We start from the raw sequence: 14,066 nt of genomic DNA, 5'->3' as shown, positions 1-14,066 counted from the left end.
AACTCAGAGTTTTACCACAGTAATTACATCCATAACATTTTGCTGCACTGTGAGCTCCTCCATGTGTACAAAGTGAGCTAGGACAAACAGAGAACTCTCCACATTCCTTGTATTCATAAGGTGCTTCTTCACTGTCAGTTTGTGTATGTTTTCCCGACAAACTGTGAAAACCAGAGGATTCTGAACATACCTCATATTCACAAGATCCATTTATAGTGTGGATTCTCATGTGTCTTTCAATATTTCTGGCAAAATTTAAGGTAGTTCCACAGTGTTTACATTTAAATTGTTTTCCATATTCTTCATGTTCATATGGTTTATATCCAGATTGAAGTAGGATGCACCTATTAAAGGATAAATGACATGGAAACTCACACATAAACTGCATTCACATGGTTTTATCCCAATAAAAGTTTTTGGGCTCATATTGAGATTTGATATCCACATAAAGATGGCTCTATACTCATTACATTCTTTATTCTTGTAACACTCTACAATGAAACCTCTGTAAAAAAATGCTAAGCATATTAATAATAGTTGCTAATAATAGTTGCTTTAGTAATGAATCTTTACATACTAGGTTTTAGACCTATACTATTTCTTCAATCAGAAAAAGTATATGCTTTTCATGATATCTGAATGGTGTGAAATTAAATGAATTAATATGGCTATAATATAGTTCCCACAAAGCTATAATTGAAACAGTGTCATTCATAAATGCAGTCAAGTACTTTCCAAATGACGTGTTTTGCAAACACTGAAAAGCTTTCTTTACTATGCATTACATATTTTTAGTGAAATTTTCTAAGGCTGGGTGTGGTGACTCAAACCTTTAACCCCATTACTAGGAGACTGAAGTAGGAGGATCACCATGAGTTTGAGGCCAGTCTGGGCTTTAGATTGAGTTCCAAGTCAGCCTGGACTAGAGTAAGCACCAGTTTCCCTAATGAAGAATTTGGGGTTATGCTTGTTTTGTTTGCTTGTTCTAAAATGTTGATGGCACATTAAGTTTACCTCAAGGGACATTTTGTTCCATTTGTGCATGCAACTTACGATAGATATTTTCTAGAATTTTTATAAGCGTCTTCAATGTTCTGGTCTTCCCATTTGATTCCTAAAATGTAGACAACAGAAAATTCATTCGAAATCACAGAAAACTTCCTAGTTTCTAGCTTCAATGTATTTTTTAAACTGGCTAACTACTCATCAAATTCTTCCCTAACCATATTCTGAATCACAGAACAGCATAGACAACTGTGGTAAGTTGAATGTATGTCCCCCCATAGACTCAGCTGTTTTATTAAAATTGATTTTGCAGCTTCAGGCCCTGTCAGGCAGACTCCTGCTTTACAGGAGTCATATCACTGGGGCAAACATAAATTCTAGCCCAAAGGTATGCACAGAGGTTTGAGCTCTGGTAGGTCCCTGCTTGCTGCTTTTGGTTTTTGCAGGCTGCTTGGTTGTTTCTCTCTTCTTGGATGTATGGAAACAGCTTCTTTCACCATTGATGAAACTCTACCCTGGATCTGTAAGCCTCCCTGGAATAAACTCTTTCCTCCCATGAACTGTGTCTTGTTTGGATGTTCATCCCAGAAACATGAAGCTGCAGTAGCAGAGTATTGTAGTAACAATACCCAAGAAATACTTGTTCTCTAACAGACAAATGAAAGATGATGATATTCTCACCAACAGCACTGAGGTTCTGGCAGGTCTCCAGCATCACATCTCTGTACAGATTCTTTTGAGAAGAACTAAGCAAAGCCCATTCTTCCTGGGTGAAGTTCAAAGCCACGTCCTCAAAGGCTACCATATCCTAAAACAGACCACATATTTATATAACAGAATATAACAGAGGTTGGGGAAGATTGCTCAATGGTTAAAGGTATTTGCATATAAAGCCTGCTGGCCTGGGTTCAATTCCCTAGAACCTATGTAAAGTCAGACTACAAAAAGTGGCATATGGATCTGACAATCATTTGCAGTGGTAGGAAGTTCTGGAATATTCTGCATATGAACAGGTGTGTGCATGCACACACACAAATATATAAAAGAATGGGTTAGATTGACAAAATATTGAATCTACAATGTTGACAAGATGTTGGTTATCATAATTATTGGCTCATATACATTTATTACAAACACAGCATTGAGCTATTTTAAAAGGAAATGGCAGGGCTGGAGAGAATCCTCATTGGTTAAAAGTACTTGCTTGCAAAGCCGGATGATCTGGGTTCAATTCCCCAGTACCCATGTAAAGCTAGATGCATAAAGTGGCACATGCTCCTGGAATTTGCTCGTAGTGGCAAGAGGCACCCATATTTATTTTCTATCTCTGTGCTTGTAAATAAATAAATAATATTAAAAAAAAAAAAAGAAAAGGAACAGCAGAGCAGAACCACTCCTCACATTACTGGGTCCAGGGAGAGGAATGTGCTGCTAAGCCACCCCCATTTCATTTATTAGAGTAGATCTATACTTCCTGCCATAACAAACTTATCATTTGGGCTGGAGAGATGGCTTAACAGTTAGTCCATTTGTCTGTGAAGCCTAAGGACTGTGATTCGATTCCCCAGGACCCACATAAGCCAAATGTACCAGGGGCACATACATCTGGAGTTCGTTTTCAGTGGTGTATCCATTTTCTCTCTCTCTTCTTCTTCTTCTTTCTTTCCTCCCTCCCTCCCTCCCTCCCTTCCTCCCCCCCTCTTTCTCTCAAATAAATAAATAAAATATTAAAATCTATCATTTGCAGTACCAAAAGAGAATTAACATTAGCAATCATGAAGCTGCTGCCTTTAGAAATTCTGCTCACAAAGTTTTAACTTCACTGGCATGAAGTAAAATAGAAAATTTTGAGAGTCAACCCATAAAAAAAAAAAAAATGACAAAAGTAGTCTGCTTTTCTGGAAACATGGCATTTTCTGAATTTCTAACATCCTTCTGAAAGCCTACAATCTGTTCTATATTCAGAGGTTCCTAAATGGTTAGCTCCCCAAAACTCTCTGGGTAATGAACTTTCCTGGTAGACACTATTTCACACATGTTATCACAAAACTGATTGAATAAGGAAATGAGACATTTAGGAGAAGCATTTATAAGCCCAAAAGCGGCTTAGGCCAAATTTTATCAAGTATGAAATATGATAGCTCATTAATAATCATCCTTAAAGAACAATTGCTGAGTTTCCATTGAGTAATGTCAAAGCAGAATGGAGGACATGGAAAGCTGATGGGTGTGTTTTGGAAGAACTCCATGTCTACTGACAGAAAACTAGTGAAACTAGTCACAGTCTCCTGAGAGACTGAGATGAAAGGATAGACTGACCCTAGATGTTCAAAATCATGCAACTTAACAAGACCATCTTTTTGAAAGGAGGGAAAAAAATTTCATAAAAATGTCACCTCTCCTAAATTATATTTTATTTATTTCCCCTTATGTTTATTTATGGTGTGTGTGTCAAGTTTGGGGTTCACAACAGAGGATAGAAACCAACAGTTTCCTTGGGCCCAGGGTCTTATTTAACAACAGGAAAGTGAAGGGAGAGGACCAAGACAGATAGTTTTGGTTTTAAGGTTTTACTGTAATGGAAGGAAGAAAGAAAAAAAGGAAAGAGAAAAAAGGAGAAAGGGGTTATTGCACAGAGGAAGGAAGAAGTGATAGGGAGAGAAAAAGGGGAGGATGGACACACCTGGAGAAGGAATGGCAAAAAAGATTGAGGGCTAGCCAGGATTTATTGAGAAACCACTCTATGGGGGGGGGGGGAACAGAATGGGACAGGACGGGACTGGGAGCTGTGCATGCTAGGGGCTGGGGCAGGGAGATGGCTTTCCCTCTTCTTATCCCAGAACATCCTCAACTGTAATACCAAAAGGCAGTCCCAGAGTTCCAGGTCTATTATGGCCAGGTGGTAGGGGAGAAAGGAGAATGGGAGAGAGCTCTGGGATTCTAATATGATAGGCCTTTTTCTTTTAAATATAAAAAATAACAAAAATTTTATAGAAAAAGAGGATGGAAGGGAGGCCTCATGAGGAGGTACAGTATTTCTAGTTTCTTCCTGCTGAATAGAGGCACAGCGAGGTCAAAGGCCTCCTCGTCTTGGGATGTCTGATGAACCAGAGGCTAATATCTACACTCAGGAGCACGTTAATCAGATGAATCCACATGACATGCTACATGATGGTCTGGATAAATCAGGCTAGCAATTATATTAGAGAGAGACTTATGGATATATAAGATTAGATTAGAGGGGTGACAACAGCTATTAGCCAGGAGACCCAGGTGGAATTCTGAAACAATTTGGGATTGGACCTCCTCAAATAAATTGTGTATGTTAAATGTGAGAGACATTGCATTTAAAAGTTCCTTGTAGTAGTTTTGTAATATACATGGCTCATAGTTTTTACTTTCTTGGTGCAGAGATCAAAATAGGTCTTAGATTTAGAAAACTAATGAAAATGTGTCAGGTTGAAAATACTAAAAGCTTTGGTTAATTTGTTTAGTTGTGCCAATTGTTTTAAATACCATTTTAGAGAATTAATGATCATGGGTACAATGAGATTTTGTATAATTAGGACAAAGTTTTATCCATTGGAATAAGTTTTATTATCCATCAAACGAGTTTACAAACTGGGTGTGGTGGCATACACCTTTAAGCCTGGCACTTGGGAGGCACAGGTAGGAGATCACTGTGAGTTCAAGGCCATCCTGAGACTACATAGTGAATTCCAGGTCAATCTGAGCTACAGTGAGACCCTACTGCAAAAATAAAAAATAAAAAAAGTTTACAGAAAGGGAAAACAAACTTAACATCTGGAGATAGCTTAAGATAGGTTTTTAAGCAACATAGTAAAAGATAAAATAGGGGTGGAGAGATGGCTTAGCAGTTAAGCCCAAGGACTCAGATTCAATTCCCTAGTCCCCATGTAAAGCCAGATGTACAAGGTGGTGCATGTGTCTGGAGTACATTTGCAGTGGTAAGAGGCCCTGGTGTACCCATTCTCTCTCTATTTGCCTCCCCTCTCTCTCAAATAAAAAATAAATAAATAATAAATAGAATGTTTTTTAAAAAGATAAAATATAAAATTCCTATTGGCAAGCCAATTTTGTAAGCAGTACTAAGAACAGAACTATATTTAAGGAAACCAACCTCCAGGTAAGATGACAGCATAGGAGCCATGGCAAACCAGCCTAGGCAGGGATTTAAGAAAAGCCACAGCAAAATACACTCTTCTTCTGAAAAGTGAAGATGTACAGGTTCTTATTAGACACAGCAGGGAGGCAGGAGAGACCAAGATCCACCAGAAAGGAGGAAAATGGCCAAAATCCCACTGAGGTGCTAGCATGATGCTGAGTGGCAGCAGCAGAGACCAAACAAGGGGTTTCTCAACCTTATCAGCTTCCTTGAAAAGTCAAGAAATCTGAAGGAAAGACAGCTGAGGCCAGCTAAGGAGCTACTGAAAGAGATACCAGCGGGGCTGCGGGAGCAGCTCCAGTACAACTCCAGGCTTCCTGCACCCTTCCACCCCAACTATCAAAACCACGAACCTCCGGAATTCAGCCCTAGGAGGCACGGCATCCGGCACAATGGATCAGAACTCCAGATCCACAGCACAACACAGAGGGATTGAGGTGGGCACTCAGCATTGGTGAGATTGGAAGCCACCCCAAAAGGTAACAAGGCCAACTGGCAAAAAAAAAAAAAAACAGGGTACACAGGCCTGCACTGGAAATGTTAACCTCTCTTTACATGTCATAGCAGGTTATGGATTACATATTCTTGGTTGGATTTACCATTTTCAATTAAGCTGTATTTGGGGGTTGAATACTGTTGCCTTTGATGCTTTCAGATTTATAGAAGCTTTGCTTCTGTCATTATTGGGGGCAGAGTCTGGTTCAGATCCAGGTTGACCTGGAACCCAATTCAGAACAGAATACTGTATCTCCCAGCTGACAGGACTAAAGGTGTAGAACAACACACACTCTTGTGGATTTTGGCTTTATAAGACTGTGTTTTTTTTTTTAATTATTTAAAAATTATTTTTATTTATTTATTATTATTATTATTTGGGGGAAGGTTGAGATAGGGTCTCATTCTAGCCCAGGCTGACCTGGAATTCACTATGTAGTCTCAGGGTGGCCTTGAATTCACTATAATCCTCCTACCTCTGCCTCCTGAGTGCTGGGATTAAAGGTGTGAGCCCCACACCCGGCAAGGCTATCTGTTTTAATCCCTCACTTGCATATTCTGTGCTGGTATTTATTGAACATGTATATAGCTCAGCTGAAGTTTAAAGAATCTGCCAGTAAATTATTCCACCCAGTCGACTAGTATACTTGCTTAAAAGGCAAACACAACACCTGGGATAACTTCTGTGGTTGGATTGGGGTACAAAAGCTACACTTGGCACCTTAAATTCATATCCTTAAAATACATAAAGTCTGATTGCCACATCTAAGAAAACTGCAGATAAGTAGAAAACCCAAGCATCAAACCAATTAAGAATGCAAAAGTCACTACATTATAATACAAGAAACACAAAGAATCAAGACAATACAATCCCAACAAAAACTGTAAATCCAGCAGAAATGATGCCTGACAAAGACTTTTAAAAAAATGATTTTATCTATACTCCAAGAAATCAAAGGAACCAAGGGGGGGGGGTTGAAACAAAGGAATTAAAGAAGAAAGCAAGCTCCTAAAAGAGAAGCTTAACTAAATAAGGAGGCCATTAAAGTATGGAAATTGAAATATTGAAGAAAAACCAGGCTGAAATTCTAGCCCTGAAGAACACAGTCAGTCAAATAAAAAAACTCTGTGGAAAGTCTCACCAGTAGGATGGATGAAGGAGAGAACAGAATATCTAAATTAAAGAACAGGTGACAGACCTAATACAGCCCAACAAAGAGAAATACAAGCTAATAGGAAGGTATGAATGGGAATTTCAAGAGATGTGGGACACTATGAAAAGATCAAACAGAAAAGTTCAGGGAATAGTAGGAGGAGAAGGATTTCAATCCAGAGGCTTAGTTTTCAACAAAATCACAGAAGAAAAATTTCCCTAAATTGTGAAAGATATGGCAATGCAGATACAAGAAGCTTTTAGAACACCAAATAGACAAAACCTAGAAAGAACCTCTTTTCCACTAAACACACAAACCAAAGAAAATATACTAAAAGCAGTTAGAGAGAAAAAGCAAGCCACTTACAAAGGCAAGCCCATTAGAATGACGGCAGATTACTCAACACAGACTTTAAAAGCCAGAAGGTGGGTGTGGTAGTGCACACCTTTAATCCTAGCACTCAGGAGGCAGATGTAGGAGGATTGCTATGAGTTCAAGGCCATCCTGAGACTCCATAGTGAATTCCAGGTCAGCCTGGGCTAGAGTGAAACCCTACCTCGGAAAAACAAAACAAAACAAAACAAAACAAAACAAAACAAAACAACAACAACAAAAAATCCAGAAGGGCTTGGAATGATGAATTTCAAGTTCTGAAAGATAACAACTGTCAACAAAGATTACTTTATCCTGCAAAGCTGTGCATGGAGAAATAAGGACATTCCACAACAAAAACAGGCTAAAGTTATCTATGACAACTAAACCAGCTCTACAGAAAATACCTAAAGGAATCCTTCACACTACAGAGAGAGCAAGACACACACAGGAGGAATTAAGAAAAAATAAACCACACTGAAATAACAGTTAAAACAAGTGAGTAAAGGGAAAACAGGAAGCACTACAAAACAAGAAGAATGGAAAGAAAAAAACACATACCTTTCAATAATAATTCTTCATATTAATGGTGTCAACGCACCATCCAAAAGACACAGGCTTGCAGACTGGATTAAAAGATGGGATGCTGCCATTTGTTGCCTCACCTCAACAAAAAATAGGCACTGTCTTAGGGTGAAAGGATGGAAAACAGAATTTCAAGCAAATGTGCCTAGGAAACAAGCAGGGATTGCTATCCTAATATTTGACAGGATAGACTTCAAACAAACATTAGTGAGGAAAGATAAAGAAAGTCACTTTATATTGATTAAAGGCACACTCCAACATGAGGACATTACAATTCTAAACATATATGCACCTAGCATGGGGCTCCCAATTTCATCAAACAAAAACTAGGATCACAGATAACACAATTGTAGTAGGTGACTTCAACACCCCACTCTCATCAACTGAAAGGTCATCCTGGCAAAAAATAAACAGACATCTGGATTAAATGATGTCATGGAACAAATGGACCTAACAGGTAATACAGAACATTCCATACAAATGCTGCAGAACATTCATTTTTCTCAGTACATGGAATATTCTCTAAAATAGACCATGTATTAGGACACAAAGAAAATCTTAACCAATATAGGAAAACTGAAATAATCCCTTGTACTCTATTTGACCAAAATGGGATTAAACTGCAAATCAGCAACAAGAAAAATCACACAGCATACACAAATTCATGGAGACTAAACAGCACACTACTGAATGATGGATGGGTTATGGAAGAAATCAAAAAGGAAATCAGTAAATTCATAGAATCCAATGGTTATGAGAACACAACATACCAAAACCTTTGAGACACAATAAAGGCAGTCCTGAGAGGGAAACTTATAGCTCTAAGTGTCTACATTAAGAAATTACAGAGGGGCTGGAGAGATGGCTTAGCGGTTAAGCGCTTGCCTGTGAAGCCTAAGGACCCCGGTTCGAGGCTCGGTTCCCCAGGTCCCACATTAGCCAGATGCACAAGGGGGCACAGGCATCTGGAGTTCGTTTGCAGAGGCTGGAAGCCCTGGCGCGCCCATTCTCTCTCTCTCCCTCTATCTGTCTTTCTCTCTGTGTCTGTCGCTCTCAAATAAATTAAAAAAAAAAAAAAAGAAATTACAGAGTTCACAAGTAAACGACCTAATGCTTCACCTTAAAGCCTTGGAAAAAGAGGAACGAAGCAAACCAAAGATCAGTAGACAGGAAGAAATAACAAAGATTAGGGAAGAAATTAATGAAATAGAAAAAAAAAAAAAAACCACCAAAGAATCAATGGAACAAAGAGTTGGTTCTTTGAAAGAATAAACAACATTGATAAGTCCTTAGCAGATCTGATCAGAAGAGTGGAGAGACAAAAATTAATAAAATTAGAGATGACAAAGGCACCATAACAACAGATACAAAAGGAACTCAGAACATCATAAGGATACACTTTAAGAATATATAAACCTCTAAGTTTGTGGATGATTTCCATGATTCATATGACCTACCAAAATTAAATCAAGATAAGATAAAGCATTTAAATAGACCTATAACCAGTTATAAAAAAAAAAACAGTTATAAAAAGTCTCCCAACTAAAGAAAATCCAGGCCAGGCGTGGTGATGCACGCCTTTAATCCCAGCACTCGGGAGGCAGAGGTAGAAGGATCACTGTGAGTTCAAGGCCACCCTGAGACTCCATAGTGAATTCCAGGTCAGCCTGGGCTAGAGTGAGACCTTACCTCAAAAAACAAAAACAAAACAAAAAAAATCCAGGACCAGATGGATTCAGTGGTGAATTTTACTAGACATTCATGGAAGAACTAACACTACTGCTTCTCAAACTTTTCCATAAAATAGAAAGGAAGCAATTCTACCGAACTCCTTCTATGAAGCCAGCATCACACTCATACTAAAACCAGACAAGGACAGAACAAAAAAAAAAGAAAGCTATAGACCACTCTCTCTCATGAACATAGATGCAAAAATTCTGAACAAAATATTGGCAAACGGAATAAAAGAATATACCAGAAAGATTATTCACCCCAACCAAGTAGGCTTTATCCCAGAGATGCAGGGATGATTCAACATATGCAAATCAATAAATGTAATACACTACATAAATGGAATGAAGGGCAAAATTCACATGATTATCTCAATAGATGCAGAAAAGGCATTGGACAAAATTTAACATCCCTTCATGAAAGAAGAAACTGGGAATACAAGGAACATAACAAAGAAATCTATTTATGACAAAACTACAGCCAACATAACACTAAATGGGGAAAAACTTCAAGCTTTTCCACTAAATTCAGGAACAAGACAAGGGTGTCCATTGTCCCCACTTTTATTTAATATAGTACTGGAAGTCAGCTATAGCAGTAAGGCAAGAGACACTCACAAAAGGGATACAAATTGGAAAGGAAGAGATTAAATTATCATTATTTGCAGATGATATGATTCTATAAAGGACTCTGAAGACTCTACCAAAAAACAGCGCTGATAAACACTTTAACAATGTAGCAGGATAAGCACACAGAAATCAGTGCCTTTCCTATGTACTAACAACAAACATGCAGAGGAAGAATCAGGGAACCTCTCCCATTCACAATTGCCTCAAAAATAGTAATAATAATAAAGTTGGATGAAACTTAACCAAGGAAGTGAAGGATCTTTACAATAAGAACTTTAATAAAACACTCGGAAGAAATTGCAGAAAACACAAGCAAATGGAAAGACATCCATGTTCTTGATTGGAAGAATCAACATTGTGAAAATGTCAATCTTACCCAAAGCAATCTACACATTTAATGCAATCCCCATCAAAATACCAATAGCATTCTTCAGAGAAACTTAAAAAAATAAAATCCTAAAATTCATTTGGAAGCATAAAAAAACTTTGAGTAGCCAAAACACTTTTGAGCAACAAAGATAAGGCTGGTGGTATTTCCATACCCAATTTTAAGCTATATCAACAAAAATAGCATGGTAGTGGCACAAAGAAAGACATGTAGATCAATGGAACAGAATAGAGAACCCAGACGTTAATCTAGGCAGCTACAACCATCTGGTTTCTGACAAAAATGCCAAAAATGTTCATTGGAGAAAAGACAGTCTCTTCAACAAGTGGTGCTGGGAAAACTGGATATCTATGTGTAGAAGGATAAAAATAGATCCTGTCTTTCTCCATGCACAAGAATCAAGTCCAGGTGGATCAGGGACCTTAATATCAGACTTGAAACACTGACATGGCTAGAGGAAAAGGTAGGGGAAAACCTTCAACATATTGGCATAGGCAATGGCTTTCTGAATGTTACCCCAATTGCTCAAGAAATAAGACCACTAATCAACTACTGGGATCTCATGAAATTACAAAGCTTTTGTACACCAATGGAGACTGAATACAGCAAAGAGACAACCTATAGTATGGGAGAAAATCTTTGCCAGCTACACATCTAACAGAGGATTAATATCCAGAATATACAAAGAACTCAAAAAGCAAAACAGTAAGAAATCAAACAACCCAATCAAAAACAAATGACTATGGAACTAAACACAGAGTTCTCACCAGAAGAAATACAGATGGCATATAAACATCTAAAAGTGTTCTGCCGGGCATGGTGGCACATGCCTTTAATCCCAGCACTTAGGAGGTAGAGGTGGGAGGATCACCATGAGTTCGAGGCCACCCTGAGAAAACACAGTGAATTCCAGGTCAGCCTAAGCTAGAGTGAGACCCTACCTTGGAAGAAAAACAAAGTGTTCTGCATCCTTAGCCATCAGGGAAATGTAAACTACTTTGAGATACCATCTCACCCCTGTCAGAATGGCTATCATCAAGGAAACAAATGACAATAAATGTTGGCAAGGATGTGGTAAAAGGGGAACCCTTCTACACTGCTGGTGGGAATGTAATCCTGTACAGCTATTGTGGAAATCAGTATGGAGGTTCTTGAGACAGCTAAAAAATTTACCATACGGTCCAGCTATAGCACTCCTAGGCATATATCCTAAGGACTCTTCTCACTACATTAGAGACACTTGTACAACCATGTTTAATGCTGCTCTATTCACAATAGCTAGGAAATGGAACCAGCCTATATGTCCCCCAACAGATGAATGGGTAATAAAGATGTGATACATTTACACAATAGAATTTTATTCAGGAGTAAAGAAAAATGAAATTATGAAATTTGCAGGGAAATGGATGGATCTGGAAAGGATTATACTAAGTGAGATAACTCAGGCCCAGAAAGCCAAATGTTGCATGTTCTCTCTCATATGTGGATCCTAGCTACAAATATATAGACGTGTGTGTGAGCTAGAACCAAAAATTGGTAGCAGTGGCCAGTAAGCTAGAAAAAGCCTATAAAAGAGGGAGGAGAGGAAAGGACTTAAAGGGATGGTACTGTATATATGTAAATAGAAGAACAGACTACAGGGAGGGGAAAGACCTAAGCGAGGCCAGGGGAAGAAATTGTGTAAAAGAAGGGGGGTGGTCAATCAAAATTCAAGATATTCTGAAAAAGATATATGAAAACTACTGTTTTGAATAATGGCATATTCAGAAGCCATAGATTATTACTAAAAATTTTTCTGTCAGGGATGGGATACCTTCCAGCAAGTTGTTGGCCAGGGAGGTCCCTGTTGCCTCCAAAACATTACAGGCTATTGGTCAATACCCTATTGCTGAAGACTTCAGATGCCTGAGTGGCAAGGTCACTGAGAAATCCAGCTGGTGCTAAGCAGAAAACCTTCTCTCTGTAGACCAGCCAACTGAAAGCTGGAAAGGGCTGCATGCATGACAGAAGTCATCAGTGGTGAAAACAGTGGACACTGCAAGCCTCAAGTGTGCCCAGACAGGCCAAATGACTGAACAAGTGCAACAGTGGCATATGTGCTCTGGGGGAAACCAACTGCTCTCTAATTTGATCAGATGCCCGCTCTATGGGAGGGATTTCATGCCTGGTACTGAAAACCTAATCAAAAGCCTATGGCAGGGGAGGTCATGAGCCTTAGGAATATAAATCCTGCTCTTGTCTAGCTAACTGTATATATTATTCTCACCAAACTTCCCTGAAAGCACTACACATAATGCTGATATTCATATATTAATGCTACTCTCACTTCTGGTTAGAGAAGCTTCTCTTTTCAGACGGCATTGACCACTGGGATGACACAAAAGGCAACATAATGCTGAGAAGGGAAGGAGGAGTGTCCAGCACTGAAGCACCTCTGTCACACCCTCCAAGGCTCAGGGTCCATGTGGAAGAGCTAGAGGAAAGGATCTAACAGCCAAAGGAAAGGTACCACTCCTTACAATGCAACTGTCCAGACAGAAACGGACCTCGACATCCATGACCTCACAGTGCCTAGCAATGCCTTCATAAGACCATTATAATAGGAGAAAAAGACAATGACATCAAAATAAAAGACAGACTAATGGAGAGAGGGAGGGGCTATGATGGAGAGCATAATTGTGAAGGGGAAAGTGGGGAAGGGGAGGGAAATATCATGGTTTACTATCTATAAGTATAGAAGTTGTCAATAAAGTAACAAATAAAATTAAAATTAAGAAATCAAACCTTGGTGTAAACAAGAGAATGAAGCATTAGTTTTTATTTTAGACAAGTGGAATTTTAACCTTAGAAATTTAATCTTAATAATCTAATCATGTTATTTTCTCAAATATAACTTAATCAGAAATTCTTTTGTTTTTTTTCTGATAAACCAAGAAATGCTTTATTAATACAACATCTACAAACTAAAAAGGAAGAAATTTCAATATCTATAGCAAAATAAACAGGAGGCAATTCAATGTTCAGGCTGAACAGGATGCTTGAAGAAACTGAAACAGATTAGATTACCATGGTAAAGGCAATATCTTTTACTCAGAAATTTAATAACCTTTAATCTGAATTTTTATTTAACCTTTTAATTTGGAAGTATATATTATATGTTTTGTATCTCTACCAACGACCAGCCCTCTGAGTCAGGAGGGAATGGTGGCTTTTCATTTTCTAATATTACCAGGAAAACAGGAAGATGGGTTTAGGTCTGTTCTTCAATGACCACCAAACTGAATACCTGCCTAGACTTATTACCCCCTTCATTTAGGAGACAAACATCAACTTGAAATATCTTTTTGAGGCTGGAGAGGACCAAGAGGCATGTATATGTTGTCTATACTTATTGACTTTCAGGCCTTGGAAGATAATCAAAGGGGACCCAGAGAGAAAGAGTTAAGACTGTTTAGGACTACCTGAGGGTGGATGGAAGCTGGGCATGGTAAAGCATGCCTTTAATCCCAGCACTCAGGAGG

General features: G+C 38.6%; 1 protein-coding gene across 1 annotated transcript in view; it reads right to left on the bottom strand.

Moving 5' to 3' along the window:
• Positions 1-14,066, bottom strand: part of LOC105944606 (zinc finger protein 627-like) — a 107,742-nt gene that overhangs the window by 52,982 nt on the left and 40,694 nt on the right. Inside the window, exons 2-4 of the mRNA XM_045151857.1 lie at positions 1,687-1,813; positions 1,054-1,114; positions 191-344 (exon numbers count right to left, since the gene is read on the bottom strand). Coding sequence (XP_045007792.1) covers positions 191-344; positions 1,054-1,114; positions 1,687-1,813 — 342 coding nt within the window. The remainder of the gene's footprint in view (positions 1-190; positions 345-1,053; positions 1,115-1,686; positions 1,814-14,066) is intronic.

Source organism: Jaculus jaculus, chromosome 1 (assembly GCF_020740685.1).
Source record: "Jaculus jaculus isolate mJacJac1 chromosome 1, mJacJac1.mat.Y.cur, whole genome shotgun sequence".
NCBI classification, from domain to species: domain Eukaryota; kingdom Metazoa; phylum Chordata; class Mammalia; order Rodentia; family Dipodidae; genus Jaculus; species Jaculus jaculus.
Note: the sequence above shows the minus strand (reverse complement) of the source record. Positions and strands in the feature narration are given on the sequence as shown.